Consider the following 24,785-nt stretch of genomic DNA (forward strand, 5'->3'; position numbering starts at 1 on the left):
GAATTCCTTCCGCCATCAGGACTGACAACGGAAGCCATTTTTCAAACGCCATCTTCTCCTCTCTCACCACAATGCTAGGCATCAGACACAAGCTGACATCCGCTTACCACCCCCAAAGTAATGGCATTTGTGAACGCCTCAATGGTTTACTCAAAACCAAAATAAGCAAAATTAGCGCCACCATTGGCAAAAAGTGGCTCTACTGTCTCCCACTGGCCCTCTTCTCATTAAGAAATTCCCCGAGCTCGGATCACCACCTCACCCCCCACCAACTTGTCACAGGACGATCCATAAATGTAGCAGTCCCTCCCAGCAGGCCCAAAACTGATAGCGAGTCATCCTCTGAGATTGTTAAGGCTGAGCTTTATGACTTCCTGTGCACACTAACCCGCGCTGCGCAGTTCCTCTCTGTCCAGGTATCCAAAAGGAAGGAGAAGGGCCCCATCGATCCTGAGCTCCCACCTATCCGTCCTGGAACTCTCGTATTCATCCGGAGGCACGTCAGGCGTTGGAAAGATCCTAAGTTCGACGGACCCTTTGAGGTGATTGACTCTTCTCCAACTGCCATCCGGATAGCCGAAAGGAAAGCATGGATCCACAGGAGAGACGTCCGCTTCGATCCTACACCTGCGCAGCAACAGCCAATGGACTAAAAGAGGGAAGCGATATGCCCATGGTCTCCCGAAATGAAGACGACGACTTCCCATCCACCGTTCCATCCATCATTGAAGAAGAAGAAGAAGACGTCCACGAAGATAGCGCCCATGATGCGAAGTTATGTATACTCACTGTTCTTATGTTTTGTATTATTGTTGGAGTGGCACTAGCAACATTCAACTGGTATATCTTTTTTCTTGCTGTAAAAAGTTATAGTGATAGAAACAGCCAAGTTGCCTCACTGCCTATTGTTCCATCCACTGTACCAGCGGTCACACTCAAACAGCAAAAAGCACCACACAGCACACTAGGTCCTGAACTCCCAGAAAACAGCACTGCTAGCAACACGTCCATTAGTGTGCACCTTGAACTCTCACCCAGTACCCCAGAGGGAAGGACTAGTTCCTGGAAGATAGCTACCAACGCCACAAAACTAGCGTCCTACCGCCACCCTTCCCGCCACCATAGAAAACGCAGATTCGCTATTGCCCCGTACAGAACAAAACATCTCGTCCCCCGTAAGAATCAGAAGATAGGCCATAAAACATTCCAACATCTCGTGCAAATACAAGAAGGCCTAGGGCCCATGCTCAGCCTGCCCCAAATAGTAAGGGACCATTCAGTCCACTCCTCTCTAGTAGACAACTCCTGGTACAGGGACATGACAGCAGTAGGGAAAAGAGTGACAAATGAGTCTTGCTATGTATGCTCCTACATTCCCCATGCAGTAGGTGCTGACAGACTGATTTTTCCCAAGGAAGTCCCACCGCACATAGCCATGTGCCTTCTGCACTTGTACCTCTGCCGGATACTAGGGCAGATTAGGGTCCTTTCAGCCCAAAAGGTAGTGCTGCTTGTAAACGCCACCAAATGGGATTACCTTTACACGGTACACCAGGTTGTCACCGACGCAGCGGAACTTAGGGAGGAGTTCAAGGAATTGCGAAGGTTAGGGTTACAGGACATAGCGTGGCATGAACGTCGTATTAAGTCACGAGGGTACATAACGAACCTCAAACCCCGGGCAGGGTGTGAATTAGCATTTAAACACCCCCCAGGCCCACACAACTGCCCATGTAATAATAGAACAATGCTACGCCTCCTAGCACAGGTCTACCTTAACTACAAATGGCAGACCCCCGGAGGGTTTTTGTGTAAGGCGGCAGCCTTGGGACCCCCTTGGGCGGACTGGAATGAAGGGGATAAGTGTGGTCAAATATGGGCTGAGGAGAGCGGGAGGTACACATGGAGTGGGGAAGGAATGCCAGAACATAAAAAAGGATTCAAACTAAAAAACCCTTCTCTTTGTTTCATAGGAAATGGCTCGGTGGCTGTTGGGCGCAACACAGATTGTAATTCCACGATTTTCAGCTTCGATATGCAGTTCGGCACCACTACTTTAATGGATTATTACTGGGCTTGCGGAGAGCACCTCTATATCCAACTACCTCCTCAATGGCTCGGACTATGTACCTTGGTAACTTTGCATGAAATCCATCTGGTCATACCAGCATCAAATGCTTCCCACATACTGTCACATCCAATGACAGGTGATGTGACATTCCTCCACCGACACCGACGAGCAGCCGAGTATTTCGCAACTGAAGCCCGTGGTAAGGTCCCAGAAGAATTCCGCCTCTTCAATGAGGCCCAGCTTTTCTTCGGAGGGGTAGTCCCATCGTTTCAAACTCAGGCTAATGCCCGCTGGCTGGAAGTAACTCGCTATGAAGTCATGAAAGCAATCAACAGCACCAGGGATGGCCTAAATGCAATTCGGGAAGAACTGCGCCCACTACGACTAATGGTTCTGGAACATCGCTACTTCCTCGACATGCTAACGGCCAAAGATGGTGGTCTGTGTCATCAAATCGGAAAATCCTGCTGCACTTTCATACCTGGGAACGACGAGGACAACGGATCAATATCAAGGGCCATTGAGGAATTGACTAACTTGGGAAAAGAAATGATTGAGGAAGGAGGTGCCCCTGCAGACATTATTCCAACGAACTGGTTCGACTTTGACTGGATGCCCTCCTGGCTAACTGCTATTCTAAAACTGATGATACCTATAGTCGGAATTATGGTCTTTCTGTGTTGCGCCTTTCAGTTAGGGAGTCACTGTGTCAAGAAATTGAGTACAAAAGCTGTAGGGATGAATTACGCTAGGACAGGGATTTACCAGATACCAAGATATGAAGGCATAGATCGGGCTCCTGGGGATGGGAATGGAGAACAGGTACAAATGATCGAGCTAGTACAAAGTAGCACACATCCAGCACCACCTGCCACACACTTTGGAGTACCACCAGCCCCACCTCTCCCTCCAGGTAGAAACACCGTAAGTAACAACACTGCAGCTGCCCGGTATGAATGCCTGCTCAACAAATCAGGTCAACAGTATAACCAGCTACTAAGGTCAGACGAAGACATTGCACGACCAACCAGTTTTCAGTGCTATGTCAATGACATGCCATGGATTCCACCCCTGGCAGAAAATTCAACAAAATACTCACTTAAGAGTGTGTTCATAAATGAACAAGAGGGGGCAGATGATGGAGGGTCCCGTTCTACCATCTAACATCACCAGAAAGGAGAGTTCTGACAGCCTTGGTAACATGAAGGTCTGATATGGGCCCTGCGTGATAAAAATCTGAAAACATGCTAAAATAACTAGCTTTCTCCATTAGTAAACAAAGGCCCCAGGGTCCACTATGCATGCAGGCTTACAAACACACGTTTCTGTGCACCAAAATAAACAAGGTGAAAATAGGCCTTCAAAAGAGTGTTTAGCTTCACTGTCAGCTCCCAGACCAACACCCACACACACACACACTTACCCTGGTACACGTGGTACAGCTTCCTGAAACCTCTGCTAACGTTATATTTTGAAACATAGCTTGCACAAGTATAAGCAGCAATTTCTAGCAATAAACAGCATCTATCATGGGAATTCACACTTTCAAATATGTAGAAATGTGCGTGACAGAAAAATGTCCTTTTTTAGTAATGTACAACATGTAACCATTGTGTTTAGAAAGAAGTGATGAAAATGTTCTCTTTCAAAAGTACAAAATGTTCTCTTTCAAAAGTACAAAATGTTCTCTTTCAAAAGTACAAAATGTTCTCTTTCAAAGGTACAAGACGTTCTGTCCTAAAAATGTACGGAACATAATGTACTGAAAACATTTCCTTCCGGTGTCCAAAACACTTGTGGTTAAACCACCTGCACGGAAAGGCCAGGGGCCAGCGTCATCATAGAACCCTAGTTCCTCAATTTTGGGTATATCAGGCCCAACTGTCAAATCTGAAATGGGACCTTTCCTGCGGATGCCCTGCTGCATGAGCGTGGAAGGATCTCTCGGCTAGCCGAAGACTATCTGACTTGGGACGTCGACGCCTCACTCAGGTTGTGGATCTCCCAGGGCAGATAGCCCATCTCTATCTCTCTCTAGATCTCTGACCCTTCAACTATCTCTCTTCATGGATATATTCCTGTATGGTAGGCTCTTTTAACATACCGTATTTTCCGGCGTATAAGACGACTGGGCGTATAAGACGACCCCCTACTTTACTTGATAAAATGTAGGTTTCATGCTATACTCGCCGTATAAGACTACCCCTCTTCCAACATCATGTCATCAAACATGTACGGTAAACATAAGTAGTTGTTAAAAGGCCCAAACAATTATTATACTGCTACATGTTGTAACGCATCATACTGCATAACTTGGCATTTCTTGCAGCATAACTCTGCTCAGCCTTGCACATACGTTGGCCTTCCCCTGCCGCATACCTAGAGCAGCATAACTCTAGTGATAGCGTGTCAGTCGTGAATAGCACACATGTCTGCCCTGGGTTCCTTTCCAGCACTACCGCAACCATGGAGATCAGAATACTATGAGTGTGATGCAGTATGACTCATGCTTCGTGCAACTCAGTGATTTGAGAGATGGATTCGATAATAGGATCCTCTAGACTCATTTTGGAATCTAGTAAAGCGGATTATAATAAAGATGCACCATTCCCTGTCCACACATGAATCTGGGTGATGGAAAGGCTTCGACGTGCAAACACAACCATTGCACGTTTACTGAAGCAATAGCACCCTCTACTGACAAAAAGATATATATTTTACACCATGCCTTCCCATTAATACAAAGGCTCAAGACAGTTTGGTCGTTGTTTCCACTCCTAAAATTTTTGTTCCTGGCGTATAAGACGACCCCCGACTTTTGAGACCATTTTAAAGGGTTAAAAGGTCGTTTTATACGCCGGAAAATACGGTAGGTGACTGGGCTCACTCTCAGCCGTTTCCAGACACTGAATTAGTAGCAAAATGTTGTATCTTAGCTAAATCTACTTGCGCCTTCTTTGCCCTGCCCTCATAATTCAGGGCTCTGATAGAGATGTGCAATCTATGACAATGGACCTGTCTCAGATGGTTGGCCCATAGACAGCTGGGTTCTATATTCTTGTACTCAGTAGTGTAGAATCTTTGATCATCTGTGTTAGTGTTCTCTTTAAATACATTTCATTCCAGCATTTCCTTGAGATATTTTGAGCATTAGTCATCCAGCATTCTTACCAGACAGAGCGAAGTCTGGGTCATATTTAGAAAATTACATTGTTGCTTGAACTGATATGCATTTAGCTCTTTGTTTGTTAATTGAAAAATAAAGTGCCACTCCAATTTGAACGTCTGGTATTTTACATTTGTATTCCTTCTCTTACTCAGTGGAGTGCTGTGTTGGTGATGTGCGAATCTTAGCCACACCTAAAAGTGGTGACCACTGACCGAAGGGGTCAAGACCTTCCCCTTCACACTCCACTGCGAGACTTGTTCAGGACAAAGGGGGGGGCAACCTAGGGGTGAAAGATCAACTGTGCGTTAATTGGCGCCTATTACCCAATCCGGGAGAGAACTGAGTGACGGTATAGTACTGACCTAATCCTACTAAAATTAGTATTGGTTGACTGATCGTGGCTATCCCGTCAGGCTCCTCAAGAAGGCGCGTAAGAGGGCCTGGTTTAGCCACAGGGAGTATCTTCTGGAACCTTAAAGCAATAATTCCCTGACACAGGATCGATTAACTTGTGTCACGACCTATTACACCAAGAGCAAAGACATCGGAAAACTGTGAACAAACATTGCCACCTGGTTGCTGACGATCTGGGTATACCAAACCCCACCATGCATGCCTTTAGAAAAGGGAAAGTATCAGGGACTTTTTGGTGAAATCTTTACTTCCACCCAAACCCAACAGTGTCCAGTTACCACTATGGAACATCACCCCCATCAAGGGCCGTTTTAAGTGTCTACACGTACACAAAGAGGGATCACACCAATCGTAAGTCCTCAGGGGTCATATATGCCATCTCATGCCCCTGTAACTTTTTATATATCGGGCAAACAACACAAAGTCAAAACCCGTGTCTTACAACACTGTAGTTGAATACGGTGTGGGGTACAAGGTGCCCCACTAGTAGAACACTTTATCACCTTTGGGCACTCGGCCGAGAGCCTAAAAGGGTGGGTGATCGAAAAAGTCCAAAGGAACCCAAGGGGTGGGAATTTCTCCAACACCCTGAACTATTGTGAGTGTAAATGGTTTCACACATTTGACACAGCACTTAGGGGGATGAACGAATACGAGGAGATAGCCAGACAGGTGGCAACTTTGAGTATTGGCTAAACACCCCCATCCAGAACCTTGGTCCTTAGACCTGCACATTCTGACACGGCATATACAGCTCGTAGGATGTATATAGGAAGGCTATATGGCTACCCAGCACTGACTTTATAGTTTGTAAATAGACAGAATGCATTAGATTCCTTATCACTCTATGTATATCCACCGCTTGTAAATATGATTAGTAATATGTATGCGCTCCATGTATATACACCGCTTGTGAATATGAATTGTAATATATGTATGCACCTCCCATCCATGGCATCATGTATATACACCTAATTGTTGTTGCTCCGTACCTTCACATGTGACCTTTATACATGCATAAATATGTATCCCCATGGTTTGTTGAACTACTATGTTTTCTTCTCTTGCATATAAACCCCTTAAGCTCCTCCTATGTTATATGTACAACTCCCTACGCAAATCGGTATCCTCACATGAATAATTACCACGATTGCCAATACCACATTAGTTTTCTCCCACACTGCGTACTCCCATTATTATTAGTACACTGCATATAATGGCACCCTATCGCTCTCACTGCACTGTAGGGAGTTAGCACACATACGTGTATGTAATTCCTACACATATCTCCGATTAGGCATGCTTGGATGCACATGTTATTCTCCAATTGAGATTGGAACCCAGTTTCTTGTCGGTACCTTCTCATTTGAGAGTTATCACTGTATATAATTGCACCTTTTAAAATTGCCGGCATGGCTTTAAGGATATTACAGTATTGCACTCTCTGGCATCCAACCTGGTGGGCCTTTGAACTTAACCTCTGGGCTCCGTGGATTACGAACTCTGAGCTCCTTGAATGACACGCGTGGGCTGAACGTGCGACATGCATGTTTCCCCGGCTCACACTGCTTTCGGCATATAAACGGAAGCCTCTGCCAGTTCGTTCCTGCTTATGAACTTGGCAGAAGGGATTCTACGAGGCGTGCGACGCCCAGCTTTTCATTTAAGGTAAATTTCTGAAACCACTGCCAAAACGACAAGCTTTACTTTGGCAGCTTTTAACCCTTATTTAACTTCGTTCCATCTCCTTAACCTGCAGGTCTTGACAGATTAATTCAAATGTCTGATGACCATGTTCTAATTAATTGACGGTTTTAAATACCGGTGAGGACTTCACAAGGTGGGCCCCCATGAGTGGATTTCAGATCACTGCTAATGGGGGAGGGCAGAATCAGAGTAACCTCATACCCTGTGCCACATGCAGAATTGTATGCATACTAAGTTTAGTATTGGTTTTCCACAGAAAGCCTGACAGAGCCATTAACTACTCAACCTCCAGTGGTTTACCTGAGATGCCTGTGTGGCACCAGGATTCGGTCAGAACTGTACCGTCACTCAATTCTCTCGCGGATTGGGTAATAGGCGCCAATTAACCGACAGTTGATCTTTCACCCCTAGGTTGCCCCCTGCCCCTCTGTCGTCCTGAAGAAGACTCTCAGCGGAGGTATAAGTCACCCTCTATGCACAAGCCGAGTCGAAACGTCAACGCACCCGACCCATTAACGGCCTGTATCTCATCCCATCCCCTCTGCTTGATGTTGCATTTATGCATTTGAAAAAAAACTGTAAAAAATGTTATAAATAATCAGTTTGGGACAGACCTTTCTGTACTGGTCTCTTTACCAGTCCATTGCCTAGCATTAAAAATGTATAAACTCTGAATATTAGTGACTATTCACTTTTCCCGACCCATCACTAGCACACCCATTCTTCTCCTGTCCCTTGAGCAACCTTTGTACCTTCCTTTTGTATAAATTTCCTTTTGTTCTGTTTCAAGTATATGAAATTAAATATACTGGACTTAAGCAATTCTTTGACGCTTTTGTGTTTTACATTGACTGTACGTTTTGAAAAATGCTATCTTAGATAGCAGGGTATGTTGTTGTGTTCATTGTTGGTATGTCTTACCGGTGTTTGGCTTAATTAAGCAACACACACATGATAAGCTATAAATGACTCTTCTCTAAAGCAGTCAAGGACCACTTGTTCATTACCTCATTGTACCCAGATCTTCGGGCAATTATTGGGTTACCCCATTATTTTGTAATGGGCATATAGCCAATCAGAACACAGCAATCAGGAGCTCCCCATGCCAGACATCGGGACACGTTACCCACTGGCCGCATTGTGCCCATGCAAGGTCGAGGCCCACCTGGATTATCCATTTAAAATCATTTATGACTCCAGAGGCAGCAACTTATATTCCTCACCATACAAGGATCGCCAGAATAATTTTCCTGCTAATAATGAACTTTATATAAGACTGCTACGGAGTGATTGAAATTTGACCCTGTGCCTGTAACTCTTCTCCCGGCTGCTATGTTTAATCGAACTAACTGTTCCTGTTTTGCCAAATGCCTCTTGTCTCTTGTTTGACAAAGATCTTTCGTGTTCAAGCAACACCATTATAGAGATGCTCTCCTTTAAAGGTGGGAAAATCTGCCCCTCGGTATCTGTGGGAGGGTGAACATCATTAAGATGCTGGTTCTTCCTAAGGTGATCGTCTTGTTTAACACTAAACCACTTCCTTTCCCCAAAACGCTTTTGCAGAAATTGCAAGGGAGGGTCGGAAGCTGTATCCCGGGGAGCCAGGATTTCATGAAAACAGCTCTGGATGAGACGGTTATGCTTTCCAGTTCAAGAATTCCCGGCTCTTGGCTGGAGAGCTAGATAATTCTTAAATGAGTCAATTGTATGAAGTTATATTGAAGCATTTAGGCCTCAATATGTTTTTTGTTTAAGTTTGGCGTTCCAAAGTTTTTAGGCAAGTTACGTTGAAGGTGCTCTTAACAGCACAGAGGGTGTGGGTCTTCTTTAGGAAAATTCTCTGTATAGCTTACAAAGCAGAACCAGCACAATTTAGGGCTCTCCTGGAACCCCCGAGTAGCTTAAAGATAAACTTAGTTATCTTCCCCAGCATGGCAACCTTTCCACCTGGGGAGACTTCAGGGAGGGTGATGCCCTCATCACATAACAACATATATCTGGCATGTTTGGGGGGAAGGCTTTCCAAATTTAATTACCTGCAGCTAGGTTTTTGTCGGTCATCCAAAAAAGTTGTCAAAGGTGAGCTGTTCAGTGCAGGATTTTCTCGAGTGGGTGAGAGCTAAGCAACAACCTAAGAAACAGCTTTTCCAGTGGTATTGGATATTTAGTTCTACAGCAGATGAGAAAAAGGGAGTTCTATCCCTGCACTGGGAAAAGGATCTTCCAGAGCTGGCTACAGAGCAATTATGGTGAGTATCTTTAAATCTGTTCTACACTCTGGTCAAACAATCACCACTTAAAAAGATTCATTTGTTGACTCTCCAGAGAGCTTATGGTCACCATCGAAGTTAGTTAAGAAAGACCATGTTGGAACCATCAAAATCTAAGAAGTACAGTGACACAGAAGCGGACAATATACGAATGGCATTTTTGTGGATTGCCGTTATTGGCATTCTGCCGGGGGAATGTACCTCAGATGTTTCAAGAACTTATTGGCTGATAAACTTAAGGTAAGCCCCTGCCTTATCCTTTTTTAAATGGACTTGTGCCCTTACTGGCACGAGTTAAACTTGGATATTTATATACATACACATGTATATTTTTTCTGATATTTTTAGCAAGAAAGGAAATCTGTAAGAAATGGATTACTCCCGACCCGCCAAAGGTATCAGAAAGGCTAAGATCTGTAAGAGATGTCAGTAGACTGGACTTGGACCACACGTCGGACTCAGAAGAGAAAAGATGGCGTCCCTTTGTGATCTGGCAAAGAAAATCCTAACGTCCTATGATTACAACTCTATCTTGCTGAGAAATGGGAAGTTCTCCATCAAGAAATATTCAGTAAACACATACGCTGGACACTCCGGATGGAGGCATCTTGGCTCACATCTCACTTAGCTGGATGGTGATTTAAGGACAAGAATATGTAAACTATTCCTCTACTACCGTGGCAGGATTAGCACACACCCTCTGTTACTGCAAACTCCATCATCGCTGATCTGGAACTTTAGAGCACAAACCCCTCTAAAAATATATCCTCAAGTTTACTGGATGGCTCAGTGAGGTAAGTGCTCACTGCCAACATCTGTCTGACCTGTAAGATTATAAAATTAAACTAAGAGGAGAGCACACATGACGCTAAATTTTATATATCTTTTATTGTTTAATATTAGAAAGAACTTGGAATCGAAAAAGAAGGAACTTGGTAGCAACTCATCCTGAATATTGCGCCAGTCACCCAATGTTGAATGGTGAGTGATCCGGTAAATCTTTTAAGAAACATTAGGATCTAGTTATATCAAAATAGAATGAGACTAATGCGTGTTAAAAAAATCCCCCAGGGTCATTGATGAAACCCACAATTAGGAAGACAGTGGCTCCCCCTGGCAGTCCAAGACCAAGCCAATTTACCTCAAATACCAGGTACTGAATAAACACACTTTTTGCTGATCCTTAAGCTAAAACAAGGTTATAATAAAAGTGGTGTGTTGTATTGAAAACATCATCATTATCTATTTATCTCAACCAGTGACATCAAACACTGAGAATCATTATTCCGGAGATATAAATAATCCGAAGACTACAAGGTGCAGAATTGAATTAAACTGTGTCCAGTGGGCGTCTTGCCCTATCTAATTTAAAGGTATGCGTAAGAACAATAAACCTATATAAATAATTTGTTTTGATACTGAGGTCCTAAAATTGGCCTCGTGAGCATTGGACTTTTGGGTCCAAGGGAAAGGTAAACACCATTAGTTTTGTCCAAGCATAGGAATGTATACCAATAGAGATAAATGTGTTTTAGGGTTGAGGGCAGGAGTTGTAGCCAAAAGGGAAAACGACTTGAATAGATGTAAAATATAAAAATATGTATGAGAAAAGAGCATACTACAGTGACCATGAATTGTGACCACATAGGGAATTGATTGAGTAGATATCCACACCAATGCAAAAAATGTAACCCTGTTTTTTTAAATCTTTTTAAATCTGTCTAGAATCAGTCCTGAAGAAGGTTCAAATACAGAATACCGAAACGCCGCGTCGACTTGTGATTCTTGTTTTTTTAAAAAAAAATTATGAAATGTATAATGATGTTTTTTTTAAAAATTTGTATATTGTATGAAGATTGATTTTGAATATGTAATAAATGTATAACAGAGGTTAACGAAATTCATGATGTGGAAAATATCTTTTTAAATCACTACAAATTGTTCTGTCTGTGTTATTTCATTCTCGTAAAAATTAATGCTTATGTTTGAATTTAAAATGCTTATGTTTAAAAATGTTTTTAAGAAATACTCTCCTATATACGCAATTCACTGAAAACTTGGTCACTGCCGAAATATAAGATTGTTGATCCATAGACTTTGCCTCCCCAGTTGAAGTTTGCTCTTAGAGATTATTATCCTGAATCTTGTAACTTTACCTTTCCCGCCGAAATAACGGCATGCTAGTTCTTGGGTAAAATACTCAACCTGTGTGGTTTCTTTGTTGAGGGGACGCCCAAGTCTGTTTTAGAGTTACTATCCCCCCAGTCCCCAATTAACTTGTGTGGGGTCCTCCTTTCATTTCTCAACTGACCTGTAAGACATACCTGTGAAATCCAGCAAGGCAAACTCACCCTTTCATCCTTCTCAGGTTGTTACGCTGCACACAGTGGGTAATGGAAATATTGTTATCAGCAATGATGAATGCTTAAAAGCTCCAGTACTTTGGGAGATCTCTGCCCACAGATCTCTGCCCACATACCCTTACTACAGAGGGAGACAGGCACATAATCCCTGCAAGTGTAACCACCATCATCACTGCTCTAGAACCTTGGTGGGGTTAGCACGCAATACCTACAACTTTAAACCCCTTCATCGCTGCTCTAGGACCTTGGATCAATAAACACACAATCCCGGCCACTGTAAACCCCGTCTTCCCTGATCTAGAACTTTTAATGGGAAGCGCAGTATACTACCTCTGGAGAGAGGAGAGTTCATGTCACTATACGCTGCAACCTCGAGGCACTGTTACTTCTTAGGATTCTTCCTTCATCTTTGGCTGAACGTGTCTGTGGCATCCATAGGATCTATCTGTGATTTATCCTATGGGGGATCCATAGGGTCGACATGTGCATTCATTTTATTATTGGTAAATAATATTACCATCTTGACTCCTTCTTTGTGTGTACAGATGTGTAGAACAAGATGTGTTAAATAAGAACCCACTGTGCACTGGAAGCCCCCACGTGCACAAGGATGTGCATCTAAATCCCTTTATTCAATCCCAGTCTGGGGTTATTTACACTTACAATGCATCCATCAGATTACCTTTAATGGCTCAAATGTGGGATGCAATGAATTCTGCAGTCAAAGCCTCCCAGCTCCGACTGATTCTCCCTTAAAAACATATTGGCGTTGGTGTACACCCTTCCAGACACTGAGCAAAGGATGTAAGGGGGAAGGGCCTTCCTGATAGGATGGCTGGGGAGAAGCTGGACCCCACCCTAATTACACTTCTAAAGATTCACACAAGGAAACTGACTTCAGGCCTGGCCTGCCTTCGTCACTCTGGACAGTTTAGAGACAAGACAAGGGGATGGGGAAGAACTGAACAGAACCAGTTTTGGGGTTGGTTGGGGAATTTCCCCACAAAAAGCTGACACCAGTATGAAATGGGGACCTTCAGAACATTCCATCAGAACACTCCTGGCTGTGTGGAAGATTCAGAAGAAGGACTGCCCTGCTGCTGAAAGGACTGCCCTGCTGCTGGGAGGACTGCCCTGCTGCGGGAATGGACTGAGCCGCTCCTGCAAGGACTGCCCTGCTGCTGGGAGGACTGCCCTCCTGCTGAAAGGACTGCCCTGCTGCTGGAAGGACTGCCCTGCTGCTGGAAGGACTGCCCTGCTGCTAGAAGGACCCTCTGCTGCTGGAAGGACAGCCCCGCTGCTGGATGGACTGCCCTACTGCTGGAAGGACTGCCCTGCTGCTGGAAGGACTGCCCTGCTGCTGGAAGGACTGCCCTGCTGCTAGAAGGACTGCATTGCTGTCTGAAGAGGAAGGGTTGGACCTGCTTGCCTATGTCACAGGCTACCCAGAGTGACTCCAAGGGTTAATCGACTGATCTCCTGTGTGAGCGACACTGACATCACAAGCTTCTAGAGACCTCCGTGCAATTGCCCTGCTGACCAGTACCAACTTGACCTGCCTGGACCGCCCGAGCCTGTTGTTGGCCTGTAGGCATTATAGACTGTGCACTCTTGAGATACAACGCAGGGATCCGGATATGGTAAAGCCTTACAGAGCGTTGACTCTTGTAATATGACGCCTAGCTGATGACATGATGTATCCTTACAAAGTATAGTGTCCTGTAATATGACGCCAGGCTGATGACATGATGTATCCTTAGAAAGTATAGTGTCCTGTAATATGACACCTGGCTCCTGACATGGTGTAACCTTACAGAGTGTACACCCCTGTAATACGATGCATAGATGCTTACATGGTAAAGGCGTACACAGTATAGACCCTTGTAATAGGATGCCTTGTTTCTGACAAGTTACAGGCTTACAGATTGTAGACTCCTGTACTACAACGTCTGGACCACGACATGGTATAGGCATACGGAGTGTAGGCCCCTGTAATACGATGCCGATTCCTGACATGGCACAGGCTGTAGACTCTTGTAATATGTCGCTTGGCTCCTGACATGGGAAAGGTGTACAAAGTGCAGACCAGTAATACAATGCCTGGATCCTGACATTTTTGAGGCTTACAGAGTGTAGATTCCTGTAATAAGATGCCTGGCTCCTGACATGGTATAGCGTTACAATGGAGACTCTTGTAATACGAAGCCTGGCTCCTGACATGGAGTAGGTGTACAGAGTGTAGACCCCCTGTAGCACGAGGCCTGGATCCGGACATGGTTCAGGGCTACAGAGTGTAGACTTTTTTTATCATATCTTTTTATTGAATATAAGACGACAGGAAAATCCAATCAATATCATCAGGCTTTGTAGATTACATAATAGAGACAGGATCCCCCACTTCACACAAGTCTACATCACTACACACATTTGTGACTACATTCCCACCCATGGCCATTAAAGAGGACCTCATTCCTGAAGCAGAGCAGAAGTTCATTCCAGTGACCCCAGATCTTTTCCCACTAACGGGGGCAACAGCGACCCCCATAGATCACCTTCTCCGCCACCATCGCCAGTCCATATCACGCCTCCAATCCTTGAGCTGTGGTGGTGATTCTGCTCCCCACAATCTTGCTATCTTCCTTTTGGGGACCATGAGGCCTAGGGTGACCCATATTTGCTCCATGCGGCCCAGGTCTGTGGCCCCCCACACATTCAGGAGGCAGCACTTCGCCGAGGGAGACGAGCCCCCGCCTCTGACACTGTTAATACAGGCCACCACTGAGGTCCAATAAGTCTGCATTGCTGAACAGTGCAAGAGTATATGGTAAGAGGTGCCTTCTCCCCCACACCCCGCACGCAAGCTGAATCGGTGTCCTTCCCATTTTTACCAATGTATTGCAAAAGACATAGGCCCTGTGTAGTATATTGAGTTGCACCAGACGAAATCGTGATATGATCGCCATCTCTTTGGGAGAGGCTAGGGCTACCAGCCAGTCCTCATCCTCCAGGTCTCCTATGTCAGTACCCAACGTTGCCGGAGGTGAAGCAATGTGTCAGATGCACTGTTAATAAGTTTTTTATATGTTAAGGAGATCGCTTTGCATACCATGTAGTCATCTAATATTCTGTTTTCTAAAAGGGATGCATCAGGGAGGACCTCCCCTTTAGGGACCGCTGCCATTAAAGTTTAGGGTAAAAAAAGAACAGTCCAGAGATCCTGAATCTGGATATGACTCCCTAGAGTTATGGAGGAATTTTGCTCAAAGCCCTGGACCTTTTCAGCCTCAAGACGACAAGTAGAGAAAGGGTTGTGAGCTTCAGCCCTCACCAGCCAGGCTAGCTTGAATTCAGTGGCAAAGTGAGCAAGGGTATGCCCAGACGTGGGTCCCTTGCTCACTTTGCCACTGAATTCAACCTAGCATGGCTGATGAAGGGTGTTACCCAGAAACCGGTCCCAGGATGCTTGATTCCGGTTCAGGGAAGACCTGGCTTGGCAATTCGGGCTGGATAGTTCCCATGAAACACAGAGTCAAGACTGATTTGCATATAGCTGGGTCTGAACTGAGGTTGCGAAGAGAGCTAAAAAATGATGATGGATTCAACCCAGATCTGTGACTGTGGGTGAGTGTCTGAAACGTTTTGGCGCTCCATCCATCATCTCCTTGTGTTTGCTGTGTTCGCCCTAAGTTGACAGGGTATGCCCAGACGTGGGTCCCTTGCTTACTTTGACACCAAATTCAAGCTAGCATGGCTGATGAAGGGTGTTACCCAAAAACGGTTTAAGGATGCTTTTTTCCGGTTCTGGGAAGACCTGGCTTGGCAATTTGGGCTGGACTGTTCCCAGGAGGCACAGGGTCAAGACTGATTTGCACATAGCTGGGTCTGAACTGAGGTGGCGAAGTGAGCTAAAGAATGATGATGGAATCAACTCAGATATGTGACTGGGGGTGAGTGTCTGAAAAGTTGCAGTGCTCCGTCCATCATCTCCTTGTGTTTTCTTTGTTCGCCCTAAGTTGGCAGGGTATGCCAAGACGTGGGTCCTTTGCTCACTTTACCACTGAATTCAAGCTAGCCTGGCTGATGAAAGTGTTATCCAGAAACCGGTCCCAGGATGCTTGTTTCCGGTTCAGGGAAGACCTGGCTTGGCAATTCGGGCTGGACTGTTCCCATGAGGCACAGGATGAAGACTGATTTGGATATAGCTGGGTCTGAACCGAGGTGGCGAAGTGAGCTAAAGAATGATGATGGATTCAGCCCAGATCTGTGACTGGGGGTGAGTGTCTGAAATGTTTCAGCGATCCGTCCATCATCTCCTTGTGTTTGCTCCATTTAGCAATGCCATATATATAGCCCAAATGGGGGAGCGGTCAGATATCCCCCTAACCAAATGGTGCATCTCTCAGAATCACGAGACGTGGTGGGCCAAAGTGAGTAGGAGGGAAATACAGGAGAGACGCCCATGAGCCCCCGAGGGAAATGTACAATTCTGAGTGATGGGATTGTATGTTTTCCATACATCTACCAACCCCATTGCTGTGAAGAAGTCCATCAAATGTGTGTGGGAAGTGCTCACGTGGCGTGGGGGTCGACAGTCAAGTGAATCACGCATGGTCATATTAAAGTCACCCCCTAATAGGAGTTCACCCAAGTCAAGAAGAGTGCTGCTGTGTGAGGCCAGATGGTTATACACTGATAGGATATTTATTGGTTCCCCCACCCATATCCCAGAGAGGGCTGTGCATCTATGTAGGGGATTGATTCATTGTCAACTGCAATTATTTTTTAATAGAATGCCTACTGCTCTAGAGCTTGTTGTCAAACCTGCATGTATCACCAACTTGTGTTCCCTGCCGCTTAGGGCTTTGCAAGTGTTACCATCAGATGCATCTCCTCTAGTAGGACCACCATCAGGTGAATGCCGTTTAACATATTGTAGCACTACCTACGCTTGATTCTGTCCCCCAATCCTTTCACATTCCAGGATAGGATGCAGATATCAGAGACTGCTCGCATCATCATTCCAGGGGCCTAGTGTTGATAAAGTGTAGTCTCTACGTTACAATATGTGTGGAGCACATCATCAAGAGAAATAACATTAAATTCAACACAATCCATTCCCTTCCCTCCCTCCCCCCAAATGTTGAAACCCGCCATCCGCCTCCCTGCACAGCAAACTTAAAATTGCCCGCCACCAAACCCTGCAGAGTGCCCATCACCCCACCACAACATGAAACAAGTACAGGAACCGTGGACCACCCAACGAACTGCACCCCTGGCCTCTCCTATAACTGGTACCAAAGAGCACAACTAAACCCCACAGTAGTGCAACACGTTTAAATAGAATTTTCGTCTTTCATCCCATTGCATCTATATATTTCAGCCATCTTCATAGGCTCCCTGCCACCCATATCTCAGTAGTCTGTGGTCTGTGCTTCAATCCTGGCCTGTGCCATACACAGTTCCATGTCGCCATGTGAGATGTCTGAAAATAGCCAAAAACAGCTCTTTGCGTTCTTTTCATGGATCGTGTTCAGGAGGTTCCCTTGTTTCCTCCTGATGTGTTTACCCGGGTCTGTTATCCTGATGAATCTCCTGAACGGCATCGTTGTCATCCATGCCGGTTCGTAGCCCCCTGCTTGCTGACAGTTCTCCAACCATCCAACCACTCCCAGGCCTCTCCAGGGGATGTGAAAAACCACGGTTTTCCCTCTGCTTCCACTCGTAATTTAGCAGGGAAGAGCAGTGCACACTTAATTGCATTGTACCTCACCGCTTTTCGGACTTCAAGAAAGCTGCGGTGTTGTCTCTGAACTTTGAGCGTAAAGTCCTGAAAACATTTTATCTGTACATTATCACAAGTCTCTGGGGGTGCCCTGCAGGCAGTTTTTAATATCACGTTCCGGTCTCTGAAGTAAAAAATTCAGGCTATGATAGGTCATGGGGCTGCCCCCTGGAATCGGTGGAACCGTTGCACCATAAAGTATTTAGACAGGCCTCGAAGCTGTAGCTCCTTGGTCACCAGATCTTAAACAAAGAGGTCTACTGCAGGCCCCCCTGCGTGCGCCGGAACCCGCAGTATGCGTATGTTGTTGTGTGGCAATCTACGTTCAAAGTCCTCCAGTCAGGCTTCCATTGGGGCATTAGCCTTTCATAGATCGTGAACTTGGCTTTTGAGGGTCTTAGTGTCTAGGCCGAGAGAGGTGGAGGGGTCTTCTATTTCCTTCACTCGTGAGATCATGTTCCACAGATCCGCCCTCATTACGGATACCTAATTCGTGACCAAGTCCATAAGTGTTTCCAGTGAGGACTTTATCCCCTGGATCAAACTTACTGTACCGCGAACAAGGGCCCGGACGGGTCTCGACCCTGAGCGGTTACTTCCCCTTCATCCGTTACCCGCTCCGGTGGGGGGAAGCGTTCAGTTTTTTCTGGCAAAGTGGAGAAAAATTACTCAGGACAAGTGGGTGCTGAATATTGTTTGCAATGGATACAGTCTTCGGTTCATCAGCCCTCCTCCAGCGATCCCTCCGGTCAGCTCGCAGTATCAACTGCGCGAGCTCCAGGCGGAGGCCGATATCCTGTTAAGGAAAAGGGCGATAGAAGACGGACCTCTGTCTCAAAGAGGAAGAGGTCTGTACTCCCGGTTCTTCCTGGTTCGCAAGAAGGACAAGAACGAGTTCAGGCCCATTCTGGACTTGCGGCAGGCAAACAAGTGGATTCATAGAGAGAAGTTTCGCATGCTGTCGTTGCATCAGATTTATCCTCAGTTGCAACAGGGGGACTGGCTTTGTGCAATAGACCTACAGGATGCGTACTTCCATGTGCCCATTGCACACAAACACAGGAAGTTCCTGCGATTCCAAGTCGGCGCCAATCACTATCAGTACACAGTACTGCCATTCGGACTGAAGTCTGCGCCCAGAACATTCTCGAAGTGCATGGCAGTGGTAGCAGCACACCTAAGGAAGAACAAGGTGTTTGTCTACCCGTACCTGGACGATTGGTTGATCAAGGCCTCCTCCTTCTCGGAAGCTCAAGCACACTTCCAGAAGACGTGCGTTCTCTTGAACAAGCTGGGGTTGCACATCAACATGTCCAAGTCTGTCCCGAATCCGGTCCAGTGCATTCAGTACCTGGGAGCCACCATCAATACGCTGTTAGCAAGCGTGTCTCCTTCGGAGGAGCGACGACGATCGATCCTTCGGAAGGCTCAGGCTCTTATGACCGCTCCATCTACAACAGTGAGGACGGTGTCTTCTCTCCTGGGGTCGATGGCCTCTTGTATCTTCCTCACGCCTCACGCACGGCTGCACATGAGACCTCTGCAGGAGTGCTTGGAGGACCAGTGGGACCAGAGGAGAGGGTCTTGGGACGACAAGATATGACTGTCTCTGCATGCTCTTCAGTCGCTGAAGTGGTGGTGTTCAGCGGAGAATCTCCTCAAGGGGGTTCCCTTTCACAAGGACATTCCTACTCAGACTATCGTGACGGATGCTTCTCTCCACGGCTGGGGAGCGCATTCCGGAGACCTACAGATTCAAGGAACATGGTCCCAGGCGGAGTCCACGTACCACATCAACTTCCTGGAACTCAGAGCTGTTCACTTGGCACTGAAGGCTTTTCATCCATCCTTCCAGACCAACTCTCTGCTTGTACAGACGGACAATACGACCACAATGTATTACCTCAACAAGCAGGGGGGCTCGAGATCACGCACTCTGTCTCAGGAGGCGCAGGCGATCTGGCACTGGCTTCTGGCCAGAGGATTGACGATAACGGCTACCCATCTGCCAGGTGTGCAGAATGTTCAGGCAGACGCACTGAGCAGACTGATTCAGGAAAACCACGAATGGGTCATAAACGACGACGTACTAGGAGAAGTCTTCGCAAGGTGGGGGACTCCAGACATAGATCTGTTCGCCACCGCCGAAAACAACAAATGCCGAGACTTCGCCTCCAGGTACTACCAGCAAGGGAGGAGGGGGACTGCGCTATGGATCGACTGGTCGAACAGCTTTCTGTACGCTTTTCCACCCATTCCCCTGATTCCGGCGGTGCTCATCAAGCTGTCCCGGTCCAGGGCTCGGATGATATTGATCGCCCCGGAATGGCCCAGGCAGTGGTGGTTCACGGACCTGCTTCACCGGTCTCTCCTTCCTCACATGCGGTTGCCGTGCAGGCCGGACCTTCTCACAAAGTTCGGAGGGCAGCTGGTGCACCCGAACCTCTCGTCTTTGAGTTTGGCGGCATGGCTCCTGAAATAGTGCAATATGGCCATTTGAATCTGCCCGAAGATTGTATGGACATACTGAAGGAGTCTAAGCGACCTTCCACTAGGACTTCCTATGCTTACAAGTGGAAGAGATTCTGCATCTGGTGCAAGTCAAAGAACTACTACCCTACGACATGCAAGGAAGATGTCATCCTTCCTTACCTTCTACATTTGGCGTGGTCTGGCCTTAATGTTCATTCCATTAAGGTTCATCTCGCTGCATTGACTGCCTACAGGAAATGCCCTTCACAGACTTCCTTCTTCCAGATCCCTGTGATCAAAGACTTTTTGGAAGGCTTGAAGAAAGTGTTTCCTCCTGTCAGGCTTCCTTCGCCTTCATGGGAATTGAATGTGGTGCTGTCCAGACTGATGAAGGAACCTTTTGAACCCATTCATAAGGCTTCGTTGCAGCACCTGTCCTGGAAGGTGGCGTTCCTCGTGGCCATTACATCGGCCCGCAGGGTGAGTGAAATTCAGGCGTTGTGTTGCCAAGAACCTTATACTGTATTTCATGCTGCTAAGGTTGTTATGCGTACTCACCCTAAATTTCTTCCCAAGGTTATTTCTGATTTTCATGTCAACCAGACTATAACTTTGCTTACGTTTTTTCAGAATCCTTCATCTCCAGCGGAAAGGTCTTTACATTCCCTGGATGTTAGGAGGGTGTTGAAATTTTATCTGGATAAGACCAAAGATATTCGTAGGTCAGACCAATTGTTCATCAATTATGGATCAGTCAGGACGGGTCTTGCTACCTCTAAGCAGTCCATTTCTAGGTGGATTGTGTCCTGCATACAACTGTGTTACCAAAAGGCTAATAAGACCTTAGGGGGTAAACCTAAGGCTCATTCCACCAGGGGCAAAGCTGCCACGACGCTTTGCTCCGTAATGTTCCGATTGCAGAAATCTGCAAGGCCGCCACTTGGAAGTCGGTTCATACCTTTGCCAAGCATTACTGCCTGGACAATGATGCCAGGGCAGACGCTCAGGTTGGGCAGGCTTCGCTGCGAAATCTGTTCGCACAATAGTGGTGTTATTTCTCGTTTCTCCACCGCCGCTTTGGTGTGGGGATGGGCTTGCCATTCTATTCACTAGATTATGACTATACACAGAGATCCCTTACTACAGAAGGAGTAGTTTCTGTCCTGTAACTCCAGTTCTGTAGTAGAGGTATCTCTGTTATAGTCATAAGCGCCCGCCCTCCTCCCCGGTGGAGAGAGATATTCATGTACGGAATGCTACAGGTCTGGCGTGTTACGCCTTCAAAAAGAACTGAAAGTAAAAGGGACCTGCAGGGCATTCTGGGATACTGTGAAGTTCTGGAAAGTTCTCTTAAAGGCACAGTATCCTGTTTTGAGCCACATAATGGCAGCCTATGGGGCTTGTCTGTCCAGGTCTTCCTCTCTATCATTCCAGAGGGGTTTTGCTGCTGAAGCAAGGGAAATCTGGACAGGCTTTGCTGTTTGTGGATTTTTGGTGGAATTTCTAGTTGAAGTACTGGACAGTGTAGCCTGTGGTATAGGCTGCATTATCTGTCTTTAAATTCTCTCTTAAGTGTCTGTGCAGTTCTGCATTTCTTCGACACCTTAAGAGATTATTTTTGATTGCTCCGGGGTCCACGCATATGGGCGGGACTATTCACTAGATTATGACTATAACAGAGATACCCCTACTACAGAACTGGAGTTACAGGACAGAAACTACTCCTTCTGCTAGTGCCTCCTCTGCAATGTGTCCAATGGTCGTAGCTAGTCTGGCTGTTGGATCTTCAGTCAAGCGTTGATAAGATCGTATGTCTCCCAGCTGACGTAAACATTCTTCCCTGAATGCTGTTGTGTCCATGAGTACCGTCACACCGCCTTTATCGGCTGGTTTGATTGTGATCGATTGGTCTTTCATCAGTTCCTTCAACGCCTCTTGTTCTGATTTAGGAATGTTCATGAAGGGTTTATGAGTTTGTTTGAACAATTCTTGAATGTCCTGCTGCACTGCTTCCTCAAACGTTATTACTTTTGCTGGCACAGTAGCAGCCAGAGGGCTGAATGTCGATGGTCTTTTGAGTCCGGTGTTCTGGACAACCGTCTCTTCAATGTCGTCTTTTGAAAAGAAAAAATGGAGTCTCACCTTCCTGAAGAATTTAGAGATTTCAATCTGGGTCTGGAATGGAAGGGGTCTCCGATGTTCGTCTTGACAAATCCAAGGCCTCGGTTGAGTACTTTTCTTCCAGCGGTATAAGGGTCCGCGAGCTCAAGTTAATTACGAGGCTGCCCCCGTGCTCGTTCCTGCTTGGTCTTGAGGAATCCGTTTGCCGCTCCGGAGGTCCATCGATTGTGGGGGGACATTCCACTGTACCTGGCCCTGTGGAGCCCGGCGCCTCCCGCGCGACCTCCCTCGGCCAAACCCTAAAAAAGGAGGCATGTCCCCCACACCATTCAAAGAGGAGGTTCTACTTACGGGACATCTTCATCGGAAGATAATTCTAGCGACTCAGACTCTTCCAATTCAACCCATGGTGGCCTCCAAACCCGTGGATGCAAGGACAATTTCAGTTCCCCCAACATATGGGTCCCTATGGACAAGGACCTTTCCCACCGGGCCAAAACATGCCTCCTTTTTTTAGGGTTTGGCCGAGGGAGGTCGCGCGGGAGGCGCCGGGCTCCACAGGGCCAGGTACAGTGGAATGTCCCCCCACAATCGGAGCGGCAAACGGATTCCTCAAGACCAAGCAGGAACGAGCACGGGGGCAGCCTCGTAATCAACTTGAGCTCACAGACCCTTACACCGCTGGAAGAAAAGGTTCTCAACCGAGGCCTTAGATTTGTCAAGACGAACATCGGAGACCCCTTCCAGACCCAGATTAAAATCTCTAAATTCTTCAGGAAGGTGAGACTCCATTTTTTCTTTTCAAAAGACGACATTGAAGAGATGGTTGTCCAGAACACTGGACTCAAAAGACCATCGACATTCAGCCCCCTGGCTGCTACTGTGACAGCAAAAGTAATAACGTTTGAGGAAGCGGTGCAGCATGACATTCAAGAATTGTTCAAACAAACTCATAAACCCTTCATGAACATTCCTAAATCAGAACAAGAGGCGTTGGAGGAACTGATGAAAGACCAGTCGATCACAATCAAACCAGCCGATAAAGGCGGTGCGACGGTACTCATGGACACAACAGCATACAGGGAAGAATGTTTACGTCAGCTGGGAGACATACGATCTTATCAACCCTTGACTGAAGATCCAACAGCCAGACTAGCTACGACCATTGGACACATTGCAGAGGAGGCACTAGCAGAAGGATGGATTACTGCTAATGAGGCTGCTTTTTTTACAAACTCCACACCCTATAAAACCGTACTTCTATGTCCTGCCTAAAATTCATAACGTGCAGAGACCCCCTCCTGGCCGGCCCATTATTTCCGGCATTGGATCTTTATTGGAACCACTATCCACTTTTGTGGACACCTTTCTAAGACCATTGGTGAAACTCATGCCTACCTATCTTCAAGATACGAAAGATCTGCTCAGGTTGCTGCCTGAAATAGAATTTGACTTTACAACAGACCTTCTAGTATCTTTCGACGTGGAGTCACTGTATACCTCCCTCCCCCAGAACGAAACATTAGAAGTTATAGAAACCTTACTAAGAAAACAAGATATGGATTTGTAACACCCATCTCCGTGATCATGAATCTGGCCACAATAGCCATGAAAGAAAACTTTTTCGAATTTGAAGGCCAATGTTACCTACAAACATCTGGGACTAGCATAGGCAGCGTTTTTGCGCCGAGCCTGGCTAATTTGTATATGCACAAATTCGAACAAGATCACGTACTACAGACTGGGAACCCGTATCTAACATCAGTACGGGTCTGGAAGAGATATATTGATGATATCTTGGTGGTGTGGCGTGGCACTGTACCGTCTCTTCTGGCTTTCCATGAATGGCTAAACAACTGCAATGGTTTTTTGCGCTTTACAGTTGAATACAACCAACATTCACTGGCCTTTCTGGATCTGTTAATTACAGTAACATCACAAGGTCTTACATCTGAGCTATACAGGAAGCCTATGGCCCGCAATTCCCTGTTACAATATAACAGCTGTCACTCTAAGTCACTAAGTGACAATCTGCCATATGGGCAGTTTCTACGAATACAGCGGAATTGCTCAAACAAAGATGATTTCAATAAGCATTCCAAGGATTTGGAAGAACAACTCGGGGAAAGGAATTATCCCAAAAAACTCATCAAACGCTCCAAAAAAAGAGCAGCCAATAATAACCGGGAAGCCCTGCTAGAGCCTGCTGCTCCAAAGGAGATAAACAAAAGAATGACATGCGTCAATACCTTCAGTACAAGATCTAATGCAATCCAGTGTATCATCCGAAAACATTGGAAGATCCTAAACACCGGAACTGATTCTCTTGAACAACCCCTCTTTGCTTTCAAACGAGGTACCAGCTTGAGAGATCAATTGATACACACCAGACCACCAACGAGAGAGGTCCACCAAG

At 46.2% G+C, this 24,785-nt stretch overlaps 2 protein-coding genes across 2 annotated transcripts in view; one reads left to right on the top strand and one right to left on the bottom strand.

Moving 5' to 3' along the window:
- Positions 1–24,785, bottom strand: part of LOC147710144 (E3 ubiquitin-protein ligase TRIM11-like) — a 188,138-nt gene that overhangs the window by 50,682 nt on the left and 112,671 nt on the right. The gene's annotated exons all lie outside the window — the stretch shown is intronic.
- LOC147710145 (uncharacterized) lies at positions 590–3,312 on the top strand. The gene has a single exon (XM_086921977.1). The coding sequence runs from the start codon at positions 590–592 to the stop codon at positions 3,233–3,235; it is 2,646 nt and encodes an 881-aa protein (XP_086778103.1). The 3' UTR covers positions 3,236–3,312.

Source organism: Lissotriton vulgaris, chromosome 5 (assembly GCF_964263255.1).
Source record: "Lissotriton vulgaris chromosome 5, aLisVul1.2, whole genome shotgun sequence".
Taxonomy (NCBI): domain Eukaryota; kingdom Metazoa; phylum Chordata; class Amphibia; order Caudata; family Salamandridae; genus Lissotriton; species Lissotriton vulgaris.

Coding starts and splice junctions, on each gene's coding strand:
- LOC147710145 (XM_086921977.1), top strand. CDS start 590: ATGGATCCACAGGAGAGACGTCCGCTTCGATCCTACACCTGCGCAGCA.